Source organism: Exophiala mesophila (genome assembly GCF_000836275.1).
Source record: "Exophiala mesophila strain CBS 40295 unplaced genomic scaffold supercont1.2, whole genome shotgun sequence".
In the NCBI taxonomy this organism is placed as follows: domain Eukaryota; kingdom Fungi; phylum Ascomycota; class Eurotiomycetes; order Chaetothyriales; family Herpotrichiellaceae; genus Exophiala; species Exophiala mesophila.
In genome coordinates this window covers 4,209,803-4,230,813 of record NW_015622505.1, presented here as the reverse complement: position 1 = coordinate 4,230,813, position 21,011 = coordinate 4,209,803, and the positions used below count along the sequence as shown (strand labels likewise).

At 51.2% G+C, this 21,011-nt stretch overlaps 7 protein-coding genes across 7 annotated transcripts; 3 read left to right on the top strand and 4 right to left on the bottom strand.

Moving 5' to 3' along the window:
- The first annotated feature begins 201 nt into the window (after positions 1-201).
- PV10_03291 (uncharacterized protein) lies at positions 202-3,162 on the top strand. Its single transcript, XM_016367722.1, has one exon. The coding sequence runs from the start codon at positions 288-290 to the stop codon at positions 3,099-3,101; it is 2,814 nt and encodes a 937-aa protein (XP_016227240.1). The 5' UTR covers positions 202-287; the 3' UTR covers positions 3,102-3,162.
- PV10_03290 (uncharacterized protein) lies at positions 3,079-4,029 on the bottom strand. The gene is made up of 2 exons (XM_016367721.1): positions 3,908-4,029; positions 3,079-3,825 (listed from the first exon to the last, which is right to left on the bottom strand). The coding sequence occupies exons 1-2, from the start codon at positions 3,919-3,921 to the stop codon at positions 3,543-3,545; spliced, it is 297 nt and encodes a 98-aa protein (XP_016227239.1). The 5' UTR covers positions 3,922-4,029; the 3' UTR covers positions 3,079-3,542.
- A 925-nt stretch (positions 4,030-4,954) lies between these two features.
- On the top strand, positions 4,955-7,051 carry PV10_03289 (uncharacterized protein; the record flags this gene model as incomplete). The annotated part of the gene is made up of 1 exon (XM_016367720.1): positions 4,955-7,051. The coding sequence occupies one exon, from the start codon at positions 4,955-4,957 to the stop codon at positions 7,049-7,051; it is 2,097 nt and encodes a 698-aa protein (XP_016227238.1).
- A 1,524-nt stretch (positions 7,052-8,575) lies between these two features.
- PV10_03288 (uncharacterized protein) lies at positions 8,576-11,157 on the top strand. The gene is made up of 3 exons (XM_016367719.1): positions 8,576-9,353; positions 9,415-9,596; positions 9,661-11,157. The coding sequence occupies exons 1-3, from the start codon at positions 9,199-9,201 to the stop codon at positions 11,037-11,039; spliced, it is 1,716 nt and encodes a 571-aa protein (XP_016227237.1). The 5' UTR covers positions 8,576-9,198; the 3' UTR covers positions 11,040-11,157.
- Positions 11,158-11,240: 83 nt separating this feature from the next.
- Positions 11,241-14,234, bottom strand: PV10_03287 (uncharacterized protein; the record flags this gene model as incomplete). The annotated part of the gene is made up of 1 exon (XM_016367718.1): positions 11,241-14,234. One exon carries the CDS (start codon positions 14,232-14,234, stop codon positions 11,241-11,243), a length of 2,994 nt encoding a protein of 997 aa, XP_016227236.1.
- A 269-nt stretch (positions 14,235-14,503) lies between these two features.
- PV10_03286 (uncharacterized protein) lies at positions 14,504-17,439 on the bottom strand. Its single transcript, XM_016367717.1, has 3 exons — positions 16,935-17,439; positions 15,682-16,872; positions 14,504-15,620 (listed from the first exon to the last, which is right to left on the bottom strand). The coding sequence occupies exons 1-3, from the start codon at positions 17,109-17,111 to the stop codon at positions 14,889-14,891; spliced, it is 2,100 nt and encodes a 699-aa protein (XP_016227235.1). The 5' UTR covers positions 17,112-17,439; the 3' UTR covers positions 14,504-14,888.
- A 1,852-nt stretch (positions 17,440-19,291) lies between these two features.
- PV10_03285 (uncharacterized protein) lies at positions 19,292-20,975 on the bottom strand. Its single transcript, XM_016367716.1, has 2 exons — positions 20,001-20,975; positions 19,292-19,924 (listed from the first exon to the last, which is right to left on the bottom strand). Exons 1-2 carry the CDS (start codon positions 20,577-20,579, stop codon positions 19,580-19,582), a joined length of 924 nt encoding a protein of 307 aa, XP_016227234.1. The 5' UTR covers positions 20,580-20,975; the 3' UTR covers positions 19,292-19,579.
- Between the last annotated feature and the right edge of the window lie 36 nt (positions 20,976-21,011).

Genomic DNA, 21,011 nt, shown 5'->3' with positions numbered 1-21,011 from the left:
TCGCTCTTTCCCAATTAGAGTTGGCGACAACGCCAGGCAAAAGTTGGCGATGAAGGAAGGAGCGTCGACACGTGACCATCCCCCCACCGAGGGCCTGGACGCGACACTTCAGCGCGTCATTCCCAGGCATATATTGCACTTTAATTAGACGGCGATTGTGGATCAACCGTGGATCTGAATGAAAGCCATCTTCAGGTGCACGCCACATACCATTCCTCCTGTCGATTCGTCTTGATGCTAACCATCTCTGCCTGTATCTCATCATGTATGAGTAAAATGCAGCAGTCATGTTCAGAAACCCTCGGGAGAATGCCACACTTGACGCTACAACCTCCATCCTCCCTTCGGTCGGTCGCCCGCCTACTCCCCCAGCACTGAATGCCCGCCCTCGACCACTTACCTCCTCGCACTTCCCATCCTCGAACACACCTGGCCGGTCCCAGCAACCATCAATGTCCAAGACCCCCGTGCTAGGCCGACAAGTAGGGTCCAAGATTCCCAGCGCCAAAAAGGGTAGTTCCCGTCCAAACCAGAGCATTCTCAATTTCTTCGCAAAATCCGACAAAAGCGAGATAAATGGAACCAATTCTGCCACCGAGGCTCCTCTTTTCTACAAGGATGTAAAGAATACGTCGGATGAACATGAAATCCTTGCAGATCCTCTGCCTCAGACACACGAAGAAATAAACGGCAGATTCAATGAAGTTGAAACTCCTGTCAAGCGAAGGCGGATTGAAGATTGGGACCTTGATACTGAGATCCGCACACCTTCACCGCAAAGAAAGCCATTGAACAATGACGAAAATGTCGACATAACAGAGTCTCGGCCATCCGAACACTCTAGGCTCAAGACTCCGAAACGCCGAGGTGGGTTTGTGGACGATTCGAGCGATGACGAAGGCGAAGTGGCTGTCAAAGCGCCTACAGAACATGGAACTAGCGTTGAAACGCCTGCTCAAGAGCAAGACAATTATACGAATGACTCACCAACTATTCCAGACAAATTTACAACCAAACGTTCTATCGGCAAATCACCAGACACCCTTGATCCTAGCACCATTGAAGAATTGCATAATCTTACCGAGACGTCAGAGCAAGTCCCTAGCCTTGTTCGCGAAGGTACAAGCATATACCACGCAGGAGATTTTGGGGACGATGATTTTGAGAACGATGAATTTTTCGAAGAGGGTGAAGAGTACATGGAACGAAAATGGATGGAAGAACAACGAGATATGGAGACAGGCTTGGATGAAGACTCAAAATCGGAAAGTGAGGATGAGAGCGTACAAACGCCGCAAAGTCATCTTGACGTTGAGACGCCTATTCAACATTCCCCCAATGATTCCATTTCTGTTTGTCCAATCTGCAGTGGTACTTTAAAAGGGCTGTCCGAAACGCAGGCCTCGAGCCATGTTAACGCCTGCATCGACGGAACTGCTTCGCCATTGCCCTTGACCCCTGCAGAGAGGCAGTTGGAACCAACGGGCTCAGATGGACCAAGCCTGAAACCACATACCGGAGGTTTAATGTCTAGGCGATTCCAACGATCCGCTATTGCACGCCCGGCTCAAGCGAATCCCTTTGCCTTGAGCAAGGAATCGAAAGGCAACTCTGCGTTCTCCCGACTCATGTCTGGTCATGCCGAAGATGCTGCATGGGCAGAAGCGGCTTCAAACGAAAACCAGTCCAGGGGCAAACCGGCATATCAACGCACCTGTCCTTTCTACAAGATCATGCCTGGCATGTACATTTGTGTGGATGCCTTCCGCTATGGAAAAGTGGAGAATCAAAGCGCTTACTTTCTCAGCCACTTTCACAGTGACCACTATATTGGTCTTACATCCTCCTGGTGCCATGGCCCGATTTATGCAAGTAAGGTGACCTGTAATTTGATGGTACAGCAGCTCAAGGTTGACCCGAAATGGGTCGTTCCTCTAGAGTTTGAGAAGAAAACTGAAGTCCCAAACACCAAAGGTGTCTTTGTCACCATGATCCCAGCAAATCATTGTCCTGGCTCATCGCTTTATCTTTTTGAGAAGGTGATTGGCAAGAACTTTGACGGCTCTCCAAAATCAACTCGCATCTTACACTGCGGGGACTTTCGCGCTTGTCCAGCCCATGTCAGTCATCCTCTCCTGCGACCAGAGGTTGTCGACAGCGTCACGGGCCAAACAAAGGAACAGATCATCGATACTTGTTACCTGGACACCACATATCTCACACCCAAGTATGCGTTTCCCAGTCAGCACGATGTCATAGATGCCTGTGCAAACATGTGTGTTAGCCTGTCCAAGGAGATCATCGACACGGGAGATGGGTGGGAGAAAGCCAAGGCTGAAAGAGCTGGAAGCAGCATGAAGAAGTTTCTGGAGCAGGGTGAGCACAGTGCTGTCAAAGACGAAGACGCCGACGCCGACGCGTCAGATAAGAAGCCAAAGGCGCGGGGCCGGCTTCTCGTGGTGATTGGCACTTACTCGATAGGCAAAGAGAGAATTTGCCTGGGAATTGCCAAAGCACTAAATTCGAAGATCTACGCACCGCCTGCCAAGATGCGAATCTGTGCTTGTCTAGAGGATGAGGAGTTGAACAGCCGACTAACGAAAAACCCGTTGGAAGCACAGGTCCACATGCAGACCCTGATGGAAATCCGAGCAGAGACGCTTCATGATTACATGATGACCTACAATGGACATTTTGCCCGAGTGGTGGGTTTTCGACCAACAGGATGGTCATACCGCCCCCCAACATCACGCTTTACAGAAAATCCTGCCGTCAACTCAGTGCTACACTCAGAAGGCTGGAAGACACGATATTCGATGCGAGACCTAGCACCACAGCGAGGTAGCACACGAGAATCCAACTGCTTTGGGGTGCCATATTCAGAGCATAGCTCATTTCGGGAGTTGACCATGTTCTGTTGCGCATTACGAATCAAGCGGATCATCCCCACCGTCAATGTTGGAAGTGCCAAAAGTCGTGAGAAAATGAAGGGATGGATTGAAAAGTGGGACTTGGAGAAACGTAAAAATGGACTGTACAAGGTCGAGGTTGGAGCTGAAGGCTGGGGTTCGGGCGATGGTGCTCTTCGCTACGGCGTTTGAGATGGCCCTGACTAATCGTGGTTGTATATATAATAACACTCAGTCAACGCTCTTAGATGAGTAGATACAAGCACACGGTCGATTGAGACTGTCGTGTGATGGATCCTTCCCAACCCAACCTCCATTTCCTGTAGCTGACCGCTTAGAGGATATCAAATTTGGGCGTGAGCAATTCCACGCATATGAGGCCATGGCACAGCACAAACTTCTAGTGTGATTCCCAGCAAGGGAGAGCTGAAGTCGTGGAGGCGGCGGCGCATCGGAGTAGTAGTAGCTGCTCCTCATAGCTCGCACAGTTGCCTGTCTATGTTGAGCGGTCTGCTGGGTCGGTATACAGGAGGAGGCGCAGGAGATCGCTCGATTTAAGACGGCGCCGTGGCGGTTCTGTGATGGAGACCGGGAATAGAGATGACCCTTGATCCTCTCTCCATCCGACGTCGTTCACGATCCTTTACTCTTTTGTGCCGCAGCTTCTCTCCGACAAGCATCCTCTAACAACGAGCGATCGACCTTATCCGGGGGCAGATGAATGTAACGCACGACGGAGCCACGAATGAAAATGTTCTTGACCGAGCTGAGATGGGGGTATTTCAATTCATCCAGAACCACCACATCATCAAGTTTTATGTTCAGGTACTGGTCGACAGATTTGAGGGTTCCACGGATCGAGATGTCGTTTTTCAACTCAACGGTGACGGTCTGTTGAGTCAGGGTCTTGAAGAAGCTGTAGGCGAGAGGAGAGACAAAGATGTTAGTGGACTAGGCTTGCAAGGGATCGTGGTGGGTGAGATTTGTTTGCGACTTACCTGAAAAAGAGCATCTTGAATGACTGGGGTCGTTGCGAGTTTCAAGACTGAATCAACAGGAGAGGCTGACGCCAGACGTAGTCGAATTACTTGACGCTGTTGTGATGTCGCGTCGTTTGGGGCTTGTCGGCGCAACGTTCAGAGAAACATAGATGTGGGGGACGAGATTCGATATCACGGGACTTGCCAAGGAGAATTTACTACGTTGAATCAATAAGAAAATATGATGCACATATCTACGGTGGTCCAGAGGCGCACATGCCAGATCTGGGGCGATGACATAGAATCTCATTTCTGGCAGAGGCTTGCATGTGATTGCGCGTCGTCTATGCATGCAATCCAGGGCTTCATGACTATTCGTTCAACCACTCCAGAGCGATCCGCGGTAACAAGAAACTTGATCAAGTTGGTCTGTATGCCCAAAGGTGGCTGATGTCGCTTTTGTCTGCCGAAAGGCTACTGGCTCGGCTTAAAGATAACCGAATTTCAACGCCATGACTCTGTGGCAAGCAGGCCTTGTTGGCTACATCATCGACGGACCTTGCGAACGAATCACGAACGATCAAAGCAACGCCGTCCCCCAAGCAGACCGACGATCACTGGGATGATCTTAATCACATCTCACTGGAACTCCATCAACGCAATCTAGATATGATTCGAATCTGCCAAACTTGCCACGGGTCGCCAGGTTCCACCCTGACAAGCCAGCTGGAATGCTGCGACTTCTGCGCAATTGTGTGCAAGATCGTCTATGATTCATGTGAACCAGACCATACTTAGACTACATACAAGGGCCTGATCCAGGATCTTGGGCCATGCCAGACTTGGCCGTGCCCAAGCACATGTCTGGATGACATGTATGATATTTAGCACTTGCCTCTGGTCACTCTATCTCTCACTCTGTTCGCATTCGCTATTGCCTTCTGGGTCGATTGATTGCTTCGCTTGGAAGATACCCTGAAACCACTGAATTCCCCCAGGGACTTACTGTTCACAAGACAACCGTTGCCCATAGGCAACATCGTCCTGTCGTTTTGTTTCCAATCCATGTCGCAGACGCAATTGCGCGCGCGTGCACATGCATGTGTTGAGTATGCCGACCAAGTGGAGAAGCTGTCTCTCGACGCGCCTAATCTAGCAGACGACAATGATCTTCATGGAGTCGCAGTGGCCGCCAAATTCATAACACCGTTGGACCCAGTGATTGAGACTATCGATGGAAACAGATTGCCTGCGGTGCCTGTGCAGGAAGCGCATCGCATCAACATACTCAAGGATAAGAGCGAAGGGCGACCGAGTCGAGACCACACACCACCTCATGGGCTGAGTCGATTCCAGCGCCCCGAAACACCCACCTCTGAAGTCAACGGCGACGACATTCTCGAGGCTGATAAGGAGAGTCAATCGAATCGTCTAGACGAGGCTCTTCCGCCGGCTCACACTCATCCACTATTTCCCCCACTACCCTTGTACGGGCCTCCTTCTCTACTTCGAAACCTCCAATGCTATTTTTTCCGAGTTACCTCCTTCTTCCTCTCGACCGGATTCTTGGCCGTAATTGTCCTTGGATCCATCTTCACATCCATCACTAGCCTGCTGCAGTACATCTGGTGGTGGATGACGTTTCGTGACCCTGACTCTAGACGGCCCCATTACGAGGAAGAGCAACGGCGAGCCAAGATTAGGGAAGAACAAGATGCTGAATGGAGAGAGAGCACACAAAGAGAAGATGCGGATAGACCGAATCGCAAGAGGCCGAGAGCGTCGTCATCAGTGGATGAGTATGAGCCCCTTGAGGGTGGGCCTGATAAGCTGGTGTGCGATGTGCAATACTATGCACGGAGAGTGGGCCTTGACATGGAGGAGTTCAAGGTTCAGACCGAGGATGGCTTCATTATTTCACTTTGGCACGTGTACAATCCGAAGGAGTACACACCAGCTCCGGGGCAGCGACGTCGGGCGACTTCACCCCAGATCTTCACTGACGAAAATGACCATGTATACCATAATGTCCAACAGCAATATCGTGACGGATCAAGAAGATACCCGGTCCTTCTGATTCACGGTCTTCTACAAAGCGCCGGTGCTTACTGTGCAAATGACGATGAGAGCCTGGCGTTTTTCCTTTGCAAGTCTGGCTATGATGTTTGGTTGGGAAACAACCGATGTGGGTTTACACCAGAGCATAGCCTCCTCAAATATCACGACCCACGGATGTGGGCGTGGAACATTCGGCAAATGGGGGTGATGGATTTGCCTGCTCTGATCTCACGCGTCTTACGCGAAACTGGGTTCGAGAAACTGGGATTGGTGTGTCACAGCCAGGGTACGACTGAGACCTTTGTCGCACTGGCCAAAGAGCAGCGGCCGGACCTGGGGGACAAGATCAGCGTGTTTTGTGCGCTTGCCCCTGCCGTCTACGCAGGACCCCTTATTGGAAAGATGTACTTCAAGTTTATGCGTGTCATCTCACCAGCCATGTTCCGAATCTTTTTTGGAATACACAGCTTCATCCCGCTCATGATGACGATGCATCGAACGTTACCAGGAAAGATATACGGGGCAATGGGATATCGGGTCTTTTCGTTCTTATTCAATTGGACAGACGATCGGTGGGATTTGGGACTGCGAAATCGTCTTTTCCAGTTTTCGCCTGTGTATGTGAGTTCGGAGAGCATGCGGTGGTGGTTGGGACGGGAGTGTTTTGCCAAACACCGGTGTATTCTGGCGACACGAGAGGAATGGCAGAAGGAGGAAGTCGAGGACGAGGCAGAAGAGGAGAAGCGTGAGGATGCCATGTCTCACGACTCCGAAAGAGGACAAAGGGCTTGGTATGATGAGCACGTGCCTCCTTTCGCACTCTGGGTCGGGGGACGGGACGAATTGGTCGATGGACGACGTCTGCTGCGACGGTTTGAGAGAGGACGGGAACCTCATGTCAAGCTGGTTCATTCCAAGATCATAGAGGAATACGAACACCTTGACGTGCTATGGGCGATCGATGCAATGGAGCAGGTTGGAAAGGAAGTTAGGCATATCCTATGCCAGACGATGCCCGAGAGTGCACGAACGATCTGCAGAGAAATCAAAGGGGTCGAGGATGCATTGGAAGATGGTTCAGGAATTGGTGTCCAAGAGCGATGATTTGGAGAGTGGTTGTCAACTTGTGGAAGGCGCCACGTCATGGGACGTCAGGCAGGACATGGTTGATCCGTTGCAGGGGAGGCAGTCATGCACATGGTCGGATAGACTAGAAACCCTGTATATGACAAGGGCAGAAAGAATAATGAACGGATAGAAGATGTAATGAAACTCGACAAGACTCGACAAGATGAAGGAAGTTGTCTGCGAGGACGTCTTGCATAAAGATTATAATGCCAGACTGTTGCTCTTTTACCTAAATCAGAAGCCTATGCGGGGGCGGGAGATACCTTGGTGCCCGTGGTGGACTTGTCCGGAATTTGCTTTTGGCGGGAAGATTCGTGCTGCTAAGGAAGTAGGTAGGCACCTAAGATATACCAAGAAAGCCTTGGCCTAGGCACGCTTAGGGGAGTTTCGATATCGTGAGGTGGAAATTAAGTAGTAGGCATGTCCCTTAACTACTGCGATGCTGGAAGTTGCACAGGTCGCCCTACTTGCTTGGCCGGGTGTGACTTTCTCTTCTCGATGCCTAGATGCGGTATGGGAGGGATGGGTAGGCGCTGTTGGCAATTAGTAGGTACCTACCAAGGTAAACTGTCTCTGTCACTACATGACCCTGAATCAGCATCAGCATCAGCCTCAGCCATTCGCTGGAGCAAAGTCTGAATGTGGATGGCTTCCCATCCAGCCAACGAGAATCGTTATCGCCGTGCAGCAACCTGATAGTCTATTTGACCTTGATGTGGTGCCTGACAACGCCAATCAGGACATGTTGGCACGCCGTCCAGTCTTGAGTTTGTTGTGGCTACGGACTCTATCTACGACTACGGAGTAGGCTGCACAGAGACCCCTGATGGTTGTTTCAAGAAGGAATACTGACAATGCGGAGGATCATGTCGCTGACTCTGACTGTTCCTAGCAACAACTGGCAAGTTGATGAATGGAGTCAGTGACGTGTCTAGGTTACAGTCGTAATCAGCAACTGGCAAGAGGACGAGTCCATCGAGGGTGGCCACTATTTGCCTACATGCTTACGGAGTACGCATACCACTGTCGCTCGCCCTGGCCCTGGGCTCGACCCCAACCTCGGAAGGAAATGTATAGAAAACGTGGATGCCAATAATAAATCTCGACCTTGTGGCATTTCAGGTGCAGCTACAAGAATGAGAGTGTGTCGAGGAGATAACATACCTACAGTGGTCCAGTATCCTACCAATCCACCTACTGGAGTCTAGGGCCTGGCCCGTCGGCGGCCAACTTTAGGTAATGATCTTGTGCATCCAAGACCCCCGCTAATCGACCTTGGCGGGTAGGAAGCATTGCCTTTGGTTCTCTTCCTTCTGGGCATCGTGTGGGCGATTCTCTTCTCTGTAATATTTAATAATAATACCTACGGAGTATTATGTCTTCCCCATCCCCGTCTCGTATGTCCAAGCTTGCCCCTCTCAAAAGATCGAAGCCCCCGGGGCGCTTCTTATCTTTTGCTTCGCTAAACTCCAGCCAGTTACAGCTTTCCTCAACGCCTCCATAATTCCTCGATGCCTCTGTCAGTTGATCGCATCGCCTAGTCGGTCCCTTTTACCCTGTCGTTTCCCACCCTCACTACGCAACCTAAATCAATGATCCATCTCCACCCGTGTGAGATAACCAGCTTCAACTTTCCAAACTCGTTCTAGCATTTTGACTTTCAGCACAGGTAATGCTATTGAATCCCGCGTGGTGATGATCTTGATCCTGGTCCTGGTAACCAACGCTTGAGAACTTGGACCACTCGACTCGGTCCATCACGACCTTCCCCCCCTGTCGCTTCACAAATCGTCCCTCGACCTTGTGTCCACACTACGGTCGAGCTAACCGTGGTCCTTCATCATGGAGTCGATCCTGTCATGCGGTCCATGCGATCGACCTCACGTCCAAATCCCATTTATCAGTCCGGTATGACCATCTTACAAGATTTCTAATCTTTCATTCACCGACCTCAACCTCCACTTGACTTGTCGCCCACTGTGTGAGAGCCATACATTTTTATCCAACACTGCGACACACACTCACATCTCACCCGACTCTTCTTTACTATAGTCGAGCGTTTACAATACCCCAGACGTCTACCTTAGCTTGTTCCTTTTCATGACCAAGTCTGCGCCTTCATCATGGCCGCAGAGCGCAAAAGCAGCGTCGTCTCTGCTGTGCACCGCAGGTCGGTAGCTGAGGAGCATGTCACTTCCGTCCTTGCCCCAGGCGAGGTTCCTCTTCACGATCGAGAATACGACGCCGATGAAGCTGCTCTTGCCGCCCTAGGTTATATGTATGACAACGCTCCTGCCAACATTCACAATCCCCTCCAGCTTTGCTAATATCTATGCCAGTCCTGAATTCAAGCGTGAATTTTCCCTATGGACCACCTTCTGCGTGTCTTTCGCCGTCTTGGGCCTTCTACCTTCATTCGCCTCCACCCTTTGGTTTGGTATGGGATATGCTGGCACTCCTGGGATGACCTGGGGATGGGTGATTGCCATGTGCTTCATTCAATGTGTGGCCTTGGGTATGGGTATGTTTGGATCGCTCCGCCTAGCTTACATGGCTTACTTCAGTTACTAACCATGCTCCCTCAGCCGAACTTTGTTCAAGTATGCCTACTTCCGGCGGTCTCTACTATGCCGCAGCCGTCCTCGCACCACCTGGATACGGCCCTCTTGCTGCTTGGATCACCGGCTGGTCCAATTGGTTCGTCCAAGTCACTGGCGCTCCCTCGGTTGACTACGCTCTGGCTTCCATGATTCTGGCTGCTGCGTCTATCAACGATCCCAGCTATGTCCCTGAGAACTATCAAGTGTTCCTCCTCACCACCCTGCTGATGATCATCCATGGCTGTATCTCCTCCATGCCCACACGTTGGGTTGCCACCTTCAACTCTTATGGTAGTAGTTTCAACATCATGGCTTTGATAATTGTCATCATCACCATCCCTGCCGCCACCACACGGGAGGACCAGGGTCTACCTCGTTTCACCAAAAGCAGTACCGTCTGGGGCAACTTTTACCCAGGCACCGATTTCCCCAACGGTGTCGCCCTCCTCATGTCGTTCATCTCCGTCATTTGGACCATGTCTGGCTATGATGCTCCATTCCATTTGGCCGAGGAATGTAGCAACGCAGCTATTGCCGCCCCTCGCGCAATTGTCCTGACATCAGCCGTGGGCGGCATCATGGGTTGGTTCCTCCAGCTTGTCGTCGCCTACACTGTCATCGACATTGACGAAGTCCTGGCCTCCGAACTCGGCCAACCATGGGCATCTTATCTCATTGAAGTCCTCCCGCAAAAAACCGCCCTGGCCCTACTCTCCCTGACCATCGTGTGCGGCTTCTCCATGGGCCAAGGCTGTATGGTGGCAGCATCACGAGTCACGTTCGCATACGCACGAGACGACTGTTTCCCATTCTCCAACCTCTGGAAACAAGTCAACCCGGTGACCAAGACGCCCGTCAATGCCGTGTGGTTCAACTGCGTGATCGGCATTCTTCTGGACTTACTCCTCTTCGGCGGTACAGCCATCGACGCCATCTTCAGTATCGGTGCCATTGCCGCCTTCGTTGCCTTCACCATCCCCATTACCATCCGCACCTTTTTCGTCGGAGACCGATTCCGTCAAGGCCCGTGGCATCTAGGGAAATGGTATTTTCCCATTGGATGTGCCGCGACGTGCTTCACCGTTCTGATGATCCCGATTCTATGTCTCCCGCCCGTGACAGGAAGCAATCTCGATGCCTCTTTGATGAACTGGACCTGTCTCGTCTGGGGTGGGCCCATGCTGATGGTTTTGATCTGGTGGGTGGTCGACGCGCATAAGTGGTTCAAGGGCCCCAAGGTCAATATTCAGCATCAAATGCTAGGAGCCGAAGGGAATGTCATCGACGCCAAGGATGCCAGTTCCGATTCTGGTATCGATACCAATCCTGGGCCCAAGGATATTGAGGCCAGTAAGTTGGTTTGAAGCGTGGTACAGTTCAAGTTGGATGATGAATCTATGGTCTTAGGAGAATAGTCTAACCACCTACCCGTTAGGGGGGCTGCATGTAGTTGAATTACTATCACAAGTGATAACATAAGAATGTCTTTGGTGCGCCTCAAAAGTATGACTTTTGTTCCATGGTGATATCATTCTCTTTGCAATTGGCCCTACATGGGCTAGGACTCATTCATAGCGCACTGAGCCTGCAACTGCATGGCACAATTCGACTTTCACACCGGCGCCTAATAGCACCGAAATCCACAATCGCTGGGTGTCGCTAAGTCGGTCGTTTGCTGACTTGACCTCGGCGAAGAGGATCTCGCCTTTTGCTTGCGGCAGATCCGCAGCTGTCGTGTTGTTGGCCGTAGCTGTAGCTTGAGGTGCTTTGTGTTTGTTGCGGTCGTTGTTCTTGTTGTCACCGACATGATTCTCGTCGTTGTCGTTATCGTTTCTATCATTGTTGCTGTCATGGTCGTCATCGTTGCCATGCTCATTTCCTTGTCCGTCACCGTCGTCGAATTTCTTCCACAGCATCAAATCCGGAACCCCTCCACCTCTTGCCTGATATTCTTGGGCCATGACCAGCATGACAGTACCCAATGCACTTGGGTCCCAACACTCGATCAACTCAAACAAGTCATCACGATCAAACTCATCCCATCTCACTCCGACAATACAGGTCCGGGCCTCGAAGTGATGATTCCACACTCGTCTGACAATCTCGAGGCCATCACCATTGGAGATCTCATTGACGCGCCGTGTGATCTCATGTACCCGCGAACTATAGAACGAATCCGTGTGTAGATCTAGTGGACATGTTTGATATGGGGTTTGGAATACATTGGGGATGTAGGGCTCGAAGAAGAGGATGTCGTAGAAGAGTAGGCCGAACAAAGTTCGTAAGATTCCGCCTTCACAGTGGTAGCCTTTATAGCCCATGATCTTGCGATAGTGGGATAGACACATGGCTTCTACCGATACGGGGAGACTCGTGTCTTGTTCGTCGAGCCAGATCGTTTTGGCTCCCATGGTGCTGGTTTGGGGAATGAGTCGAGGTACGGTAGACGCTGGTCTCTCAGGATCGTTTTCGGTGCTGATCTTGCCATCCGAGGTGTTTGTGGAGTTGGTCTTCTGATTGTGGTTGTCGGTGCTGGTGCCGACACTGTCTTTGCGACCCAAACTCGTCCTGCGCATAGGCGGGTCATGGTGTTGTTGTTTTTCGATCTTGATCCCCACAACAGTTCTCTCGACGGCTTTGCTGAGTCTCACATGTCCGAAATCATGTTGTTCTCGCATTGGCAGGCGGAGTTGTTTTTCCAACTTCTTAATACGTTTCTGAAGGTCGTAGTGATAGATGAGATGGCACTCTTTGTCCTGAAGACCTTGCTCACATGTCCGCAAAGCAATCCTTTTCCAGTGCTTCTTGTTCGCTTCGACTGTCCTTCCGTTGGCATCCACCAATGCATGCATGTAATGCTCTTCCAATAGAGCTTTACGTTGATACCAAGCACCTCGTCTTGCGGCGTGAAAGAGTCTTTGGTCGAGTAGTTCAGTCAAGACGTTGTGTTCTCTCAGATGTTCTTTGAATCTTCCAAGTGGATGAAGACCTTTGTGTACAATACGGGTGTAGACCCAAGCGGGACTGAATCGTCGAAGATAAGCACCTTCACCACTTTCATACACCCTGTCTTCTTTCTCTTGCTCTGACTTGACCAATGCTTTCCAGCGTGGGTAGACAGCTTCGAAGATATCTCGAATTTCTTGCAGTGTCAATGGACTGGGTGTGCCGTTGAACTCGAGAACATTGTCCACTCTGAATTGGGTCCGAAGTCCGGCCTCGAACTCGAGGAGCAGAGCTCTGGATTCAAAGATTGTTGCGGATCGGCTCACGATATAGTCTGGGAATGTGCGTCGTGAAATCTTAGCCAGAATCAAAGTGGTCAAACTCTTTTCGGTCCATTCAGTACTTCGATAGAAGACGAGGTGTACTCGTTCAAAGAGTTTGAGGGGCGACAATGCCAACCTAATGCATCTTCCAGTTCGGTCGAGGATTTTCCTGGTAAAATGTGCATCACGATTTGTGATAGGGGTGCGGGAGCCACTGCTCTCATCCTCGTCCTCGTCGACAGATCTTGCGTCTTCGGACATGACACTTCCGGTTGAATCGTCGGTTTCGGTGCGTTTCAGCTCCTTGAATCCCAAGCCAGATTGCTTGCCACTCGTCCTCCGAAAATTTCGTAATAATTCGGTCTTGTTCTTGCCTTGTACCTTGACTTCCCGAGCAAGAGTCTTCAATTCGTCCAGCAACAACAGTCCACTTGCTTCATCCAAGGTGGTAATATGCTCTGATGAGCACTCAGCAAAGGCATACGTCAGTCCCAGCGTTGTACCTTCTGGTCGCTCCGCCTCGCCCGGATGGAGTTCCTCTTCAGAAGTGACGAGAGGCAGAGGTCGATCCCTTTGCAACTCGAGTGTTGCAGCGTCTATGTTGGAGACGTCACTGTAGTAAGGAAGATCCTTCACTCTGAACCACTTACTAGTTTTGCGTAGAAATAGTCTCACGTAGAGGTACTGGGCTTCGTAATCGAGAAGCCTCCAGTCGGAGAACAAGGCCATTTCGGCTTCATTGAAGAGATGGCCTTCGTCTTCCAAGACTGTATCAAGGGCGAGGTTAAATGCGTCGACGTAGAGAGAACTTCGACCTCGGACCCAAGACCGTGATTCTAGACGGGATCGTGTTGTGGTTGGGCTTCCATCGGGGGTTTTGGTGGGTTCGACGATTTGTTCATATTCACCAGATTTGTAGGCCTCGTAGGCCTCAATTGCGTCCTGATCGCTCTGGATTGGAGGGAGAGCCGTTTCCAATTGTGTAGCTTGAACATGGCCAATCTCTTGCTCGCCGTCGCCGTCTCTCAAGTCGTTGTCATCCTCTGAATCCGAGATTTCGGTTTTCACTGTCCTTCTGGAAGGGAATGCCTTCGCAGTTGAGGCCAATTTCGAGCCACGGGTGCCATTAGATGAGGAAGCTGCAGTGGTCTTTGCTCTTTTGGCAGGAGGAGTGGAAAAGTCGTTGCTGGACTGGGTGTCATCGTCATAGAAATTGGTCGAAGGAGGGTGCGGGATGCGGGATCCCATTAACTTGTTGTGTATCGATGGTGACTTTAGGTCAAGGGGCATTTGTATAGAGAAGCTATAGCAGTTGACGAATCGAGCCCAGTACCCAGGTGGTTGATTGGGGCCCTTTGCCTATGTTGTGTCTAGTTCTGTCGGGGATTCTCCAGGCAGTGATGCATTTTCAACCCAAGAAGCGGGGAGATCCTCGAGGAGAGGTCAGCGCGTCGCGTAACGACGCGAGGTCACGGGATCTGATAAAGTGCACGCAGGCCACACGTGATTTTGATGTCGATCTGGACTATGGGAGAATATCACCGTTTTTTGTGATAGATCCGCAAATCATCGCAGTCTTGCATTTTTGGTTGTGTCTCCCTTCACATGCCTTGAAATGATATGCTGTGAAGGGTTGAGGATGGGCTAAACGACTACTTAGAATGAGCATTCACACTTATGGGTTCATTATGTGCACCGCTGTTCCATCCAGGTGAAAAGCAGAAGCCATCGACCATTGAACCGGTTCCACCGCTCATGCGTATGCTATGCAACATGCAAAAATCTCAAGGCCGCGGGACTTCGCGGGAAAATCGGCTGCAATCTTGCTTTGTGACGTGATCTGACCTGATCATACCGTGCTCAAGATTGAAGCCCCTCAACGCCGATCATGATGGCTGATATGAAACAGATGCCATCCCGCATAACTCAATTTAGCGCGGTCAGTTATGATTTGCCAAACCCAGGCAAGCCCTTCCACACCCTGCCTTCACCAAGGCCCTGTGGAAGTCTTACCCTGCCGAAATTGTTGTCGAGATCCAACAAAATCTTCAGGGCATTTCTTGACCTAAGGTATGGGAGAGGAGCCTTAGCCTCTCTAAGACCCACGCCAGGTTCCATCCTGCCCGCAGTAGACTTTTGCAACTCGGACTCTTCAGAGCCTGGGAAGGGGAGAAGGGTGCTTAGAACCTCGTAGGCGGCGAGAGTGAAGCCGAACTGTGGCGAAGACCGGAGGATACGAGCCGGTCCACCTTTGAAAAAAGCCTTGAAGCCTTCGTCACGGTAGACCTTCTTGGCACAATCGATCAATCCGTTGTATGTGGCATCGCCCTTTCGAGCCTCAACTTGCAATCTTGTCTTGACCACGTCACACGGGGTGGTGAGATAGGCGGCTGGCATGCCGGCGATGGCACCTGCGGTCAGGAGCTGGACGACGCCGAGCTTCTTGGTTGGGGATTCGCCAAACATGTCTTTCTTCAGATGGGAGTAGGTGGGGAAGTAGATGGCGGAGAAAGGAACGTCACGGAGCAGACAAGCCGTGACACCCTTGTAGAGACCGATAATACCAAGATTGCGAACGATCCACATTGCGCTACGCTTGGGAACGTCGGCCTTCTTGGCCAATTCACCTTGGACTTGTAGACGAATCTTGACGATTTCAAGGGGGTTGGTGAAGACCTATGAAGGGGGAGAGAATTAGCTGTCAAAGGCGGGTGCAAAAAGGAGAAGGGAAACGTACCACTTGACAGCCACCGGCAGAAGCACCAGCCAGGATCTCTGCGGAAAGGCGGATGGAGCCAGTCTGCTTGTCTGTAAAGTGGCCTCGAACCAGGTCGTTTACAGTGAGCTTGATCGCCTTTTCTGGCGCCACACCGACGAGCTGAGGCAGAACACCGGAATACAGACCACGGAAGCCTTCATTCTTGATGACCTTGCGGGCACAATCGATTGAGTTCTCGTAGAGTCGCTCGCCGGGTCTCACACTTCTCTGGTTCTGCATTCGGGTCTTGACCAGATCGATGGGGTAGACCATAAAGGCACCAAAGGCACCTGCGACGCTGCCCAGACCAAAATGGTGGGCGGACTCAAGAAGGCTGTGGAAGAACTGTTGAGACTTGCTGACAGCTCGGTCCGCGACGTCGGAGATGGCACCAAGTTTGGCACCGGCGGATTGGTAGCTTGCGTCGAGGACCTTTGCAAAGTCGTCAAGGGCCAATCTTCCCGAAGGAGAATCGAGGCCGGCAAAGTGGAAGAGGATGTCGGCTTCCATGGGAGTGTAGAGGGAGAAACGGGTCAATCTGGCGGCCTCATTGAGGAAGTCAGTCCGGTCAATCCTGCCATCGGCAGCCTTGGCAGTGGCATTGCGAATGATGAGATCGAGGAGATCCATCTCACGGATGACATTCTGGAAGGCGCGGACATTGGCATAGGAGATTTTGGTACCCGTGGAAATGTTGCATAAGGTGGGAAGATTCTCGAGGAGATGGTCGGACAACTTGTGACCCGCGGTTGCTCGAATAATGCGTTCAAAATCCTCAGGGTCGATGTAGCCGTCCTTGTCCTTGTCGTAAAGGTGGAAGGCTTGACGGATGCGCTCACCCTGCAAACCTCGCATCATCTGGGCAAACTGAGGGTATGTCATTTCGTGTCTCTTTTGCTTTCCACCGATGTAGAGAGAAGCCCACTCTGAGTTGAAGTCAAAGGGGATGCTGTCCTGGCCGCGGTTCTGTTCGTAGATCTTCTGAAAGGTGTCTGATTTGATGGAGCCGGTGCCGTCGACGTCAAAGAGACGGAAGGCAATCTCATACTCTGCATCGGATTTGGCAAGCAGATTGTCAAAAGCAGCCCACTCGGACATTGTGACTTTTCCTCGCTTGTGGCGGTCGGCGACTCCAAAGAGGATGCCATATTGTTCTCGTTTGATTTTGTGCTAGATGGAATTGACACGTCAGTAGGGTTGATGTGATATGTGCAAGGACAAGATGGGCATACATAATCTTCTTCTGGAGGAGCAATAGCATTGATAAAGTCCTCTTCGGTCATGTACAAGACACCGTCATCGGAGGGCGTTGCATGCTTGAGGAACGTTGCGCGTGATTCGGTGGAGAGATTATCCGGTGCGGTAGATCCTAATAAGGACTCCTTGACCGCTTCTGTGACAGTCGCCATGACTGAGAATGGGATAGAGGAGGTTTACTCTAGGAAGGGATGTAGGTTGGAAGAACAAGGTGAGAGAGGGTGGTTGATAGGATGATTGGGGGCTTCGAGAGGTCGAGAAGGCAAGGGCGGGCGCTGCGTATGCGGAGATGGGCAAGACGAGCCAGGCGCGAAGGAAAGAAAACGAAGGTGGAAAGACGTGAAGTCAAGTCTATCAGTCTATCAAACTGTTGATACAGGTGAGGAAAAATGATATGAAAGGAGGTGGAGAGCAAAGAAGGCGGGCTGTAAAGGGACGATGGTGGACACGATAATAGATGGAATTGGAGAAGTGCTTGGGAAAAAAAGTTGAGCGCAGTCTGGGGAAAAGGAAAACCGTCGACTGTCGACGGAGCGTCGGTAAGCATCCAGCATCCAGCATCCACGATCCAGGCATCCCACAAAAAGTCACAGGGTGCGGGTGCATCTGATCGTCTAGCAGCTAAGTTAGCTGTGACCCTGTGGAGCTTCAGGGTTTCTCGGCCGCGCTTGGAAAGCTCTGCTGCTTCTGCTGCTTCTGGTTCTTGAAAGATGATGTCTGAGACACACCGCACACATGAAATTTCTTATGGCTCTCGAATTAAATTGAGAATTAGAATGACAGCTACAGCTATAGTGAGGGCTTGGAGACATGGTCTGGCAGGGGACTTTCAGGGATAATTATGCCTAAGCATGGATGAAGCGTGGGTGTCGAGTGGTGAATTGCAGGTCCCATCCCACGCCGGAGCACAGGCACAACAGGGTATGGGGAAGGCTCCCTCGGGCTATATGCATACCTGCCATCGCATCCTAAGGAACCTTAGGTATGCATGTCGGCGGATGTCACCGACTGTTGCCTCGTGCCCACTGGCCTTGCATCCGGAAGAAAGACTCCTTGAACCCGAGGCGAGAAAGATGCCAGGCTTGTGACTGACTCGTTACCGATTAGCACCGTCTCATCTTACTTATCAATGCGCCGCTAATACTTACGATCAAGAAACTTTGTTCCACAGCCATGGTTCCAGCGGTGAGGGTATGTTACAGCAAGTTAGACTTCCTTATAGTGCCACCACAATTAACGGATGACTCTGGCAGTAATGGAAACACGCACAGCAGTAGGTACCTAGTACATACCTTCCAACTTTGTATTTATTCATGCCAAAGGACTGTAAGGAAGGTGCTAGGGACATTGACTACGCGTGCCTGCTCAAGAGCCTCGGTACTCTTGAGGCAAGAGCGAAGGAAGTAATGTGGGTATAAGATGGCACGATGGGCAAGAACGCGTACGGAGTACGGAGTAGAGAGAAGCCACCGCCAATATTTTCTACAATAGGCATGCTCCCAGTGTACACAAGATACTTGACCTCAGATCGGACGCAATTGACAACGTCAAACCCCCAGACACCATAACATCCACCCACTGGAAGCATCTTTATCCGAGGGGAACACCGTATTGGGAAAATCCGATGCACCATTTAGCCGGCCACTACCCGGGGCAGCCACTCACCTGAGGTTACAAGGATATCCACAAGGTGACATGCCCGACCAACACCGACGAGGCCCAGTCCAGCCATAGAGCCTCCTCAAGGACATGAAGCTCCTTTTTTATTATTTAAAGCCGGGTACCTGCCTACCAGTATGGCAGGCACAGCTCCAGGGGTAAATATATACCAACTCTCCGTGGAGGTACAGTCTTTGGTAAATATTTAGTTCGTGATAACTCTTTTGAACATCGTCCACGTCCTCGTTCTGGCACCGTATCGAATGTCCCGGTACCCACTCTCCCACCGTAAGTGACCGGCAATGCTCCGAGGTCGCCCCAGATAAAAGACTGTGCTTTCGTTCCTCATTATTATTATGATCCAGGGGCAGCCGACCACCCGATCCCACGCGTCACTCTTCGGCCCTTCCGACCGCTGGACCTACTTGTACCTACGGAGTAGCTTTCAAAGTAGACGAGCTCCGATCGCAGGACTGACTTGGGACCTAGGTACTCAAGGAAATAGGCATCATCAATCAAGCCTTATCTCCATCCATCGTGTCACATGTCGCCTATCCCCCAATCTCGGACCAAAGGACGAGGGAACGCTTGTCTTTTCGAGTTCGAGTCACCCATCCATCCCCAGGATTGGAGTAAACCATCTCAGGTACCAAAGCTTCGTGTCTTTGGAATCGTTTCTTCTTACATACATCTTGGTCGTAGATCTTGATCGATACTGTACAATCTGATACATCATACATGTTACAAGTTCGCCCAAAAACGCCGTGTCATGGAGCCGCTCTGCTCGATAGACTTGCATGATAATGCCACTCGTCGTCATACATCCCTCCCGTTCCAATTGCAAGTCTTTCAGTAACAAAAAAGCAAATTCGTCAACGCTTCATCGCCACACCCTTTGTCTATTGTCCCTAAACCGGAGAAGACTTTTGTCTCCTGGCTTATCCCGTCCGCCTCGTGGCTTTTATACCCAATCCCGCAGTTGGCTGTTCGGGTGTGTTACACCGCCGTACCCATTCACCCCTTGTGTCTCGGACCCGTAACTGCCCGTCATGTGCTGGTGGGCCAAGATGTGGTCAACCCCAGGAAGACTGGACGGCGGCACCATTGTGGTGAGTTCGCTGCTTCTTCGACTGTGACCTCCTGGGCCCAGTCCAATCCCACTGTCGTCTGTGTTGTCGTACTCTGAATGTGAAGATCCTCGCTCGAACTCGTTGACCGCCGCTGCATTCGAGCTCGTGCGAGATTGGGTGCGACTATGTCGAACACGTTGTCCTGCTCGGAGGCTTCGAAGGCCTTGTTGAAACAGCTAAGTAAGCAAGCAAGCACCAATCGTTAGCAAATGCCATCATTTGGCCTCTTGAATCCCATGCATGACCACTCACCACTTTTTCCACGTCTTCCCATCTCTCTCCCAACGTCTTGGCTAGTGGAGCCCAGATGGTCTCACGTTGACTGTGATACACGTTGAGTAGATTGGAGATTCTCGTGTCATCCCAGTCAGACTCCCGAGCCTTGACCATCAACCTCTCATGTCGCTTGCGACATGCATTGCCCGACTTGGTTGGAAAGTGTCGGTTGTGGATGTCGTCCCATGCCAAACCTCGACTTCTTTCATCCACCAGGATAGAATCTTCCTCCGCCGTCCATGGGCCACTCGTCCCTGGCCGGATGAGAGAGTCGTTATGCATGGCCGGCGCCTGAATTGGAGGAGGAGGGCGCACAGGCTGCATCTCCATATACCCATTCGTCAACATAGGTTGTTGGGGATACTGCATCGAGGCATCCCATCCCAGGTGATGGTTGGTGTGGGGAGCTGGCCATGACTGCATAGGCCGATTCATGATCGTGGCCATATTGGTCGTTGTTGATGGACGTCTTTCGTAGGGCCCTACTCGTGCTGAAGCTCGACGAGGAATGGCTTGCTTTTTGGGCATGCTATCCGGAACAAGGCGCCGAGTCATGCCCTGTCAAGGTGAGGGCAATTTAAAGGTCTGAACGCCAGGTTCAGGCCGGTAAGAAAAATACTGGGTTGCCACCGAACAACAACACAGATGAAATTATGATAAGAAAGGACGCTGGACAACGAGTGTGCAGATTTGAGATGCAACAAATGAGCAATGAGAGCAATGACTGAAATGAACCCTTGCTGGGCCGTAGGACTGGACAAAGGAAGAACTTGGATGCCTGGATGATTTGAGGTTGACCACCATCTTATGAATGTTGATATCCAGCCCAATGCCACCATGCAAGAGATCTCAAACTTGGAGGCGTCAGGTGCGGCGTCAATTTCAAAAAGTTTTGAAACACAAAGTCGGAAAGATCAGAGGAGATTTCATACTCATCATAAAACTGGCGATGACTCTTGTCGTGCACGCGCGGTCCCTCGGTGTCGG

Bases quoted from the DNA above. Each gene is read 5' to 3' on its own strand.
- PV10_03291 (XM_016367722.1), top strand. From the start codon at position 288: ATGTTCAGAAACCCTCGGGAGAATGCCACACTTGACGCTACAACCTCC.
- PV10_03288 (XM_016367719.1), top strand. From the start codon at position 9,199: ATGGCCGCAGAGCGCAAAAGCAGCGTCGTCTCTGCTGTGCACCGCAGG. The intron at 9,354-9,414 runs GTATGACAACGC...TATCTATGCCAG, and splicing joins CTTGCCGCCCTAGGTTATAT to TCCTGAATTCAAGCGTGAAT. The intron at 9,597-9,660 runs GTATGTTTGGAT...ATGCTCCCTCAG, and splicing joins ATGTGTGGCCTTGGGTATGG to CCGAACTTTGTTCAAGTATG.
- PV10_03286 (XM_016367717.1), bottom strand. From the start codon at position 17,111: ATGGCGACTGTCACAGAAGCGGTCAAGGAGTCCTTATTAGGATCTACC. The intron at 16,873-16,934 runs GTATGCCCATCT...AATTCCATCTAG, and splicing joins CTCCTCCAGAAGAAGATTAT to CACAAAATCAAACGAGAACA. The intron at 15,621-15,681 runs GTACGTTTCCCT...CCCCCTTCATAG, and splicing joins CTGCCGGTGGCTGTCAAGTG to GTCTTCACCAACCCCCTTGA.
- PV10_03285 (XM_016367716.1), bottom strand. From the start codon at position 20,579: ATGACTCGGCGCCTTGTTCCGGATAGCATGCCCAAAAAGCAAGCCATT. The intron at 19,925-20,000 runs GTGAGTGGTCAT...TTGCTTACTTAG, and splicing joins GGGAAGACGTGGAAAAAGTG to CTGTTTCAACAAGGCCTTCG.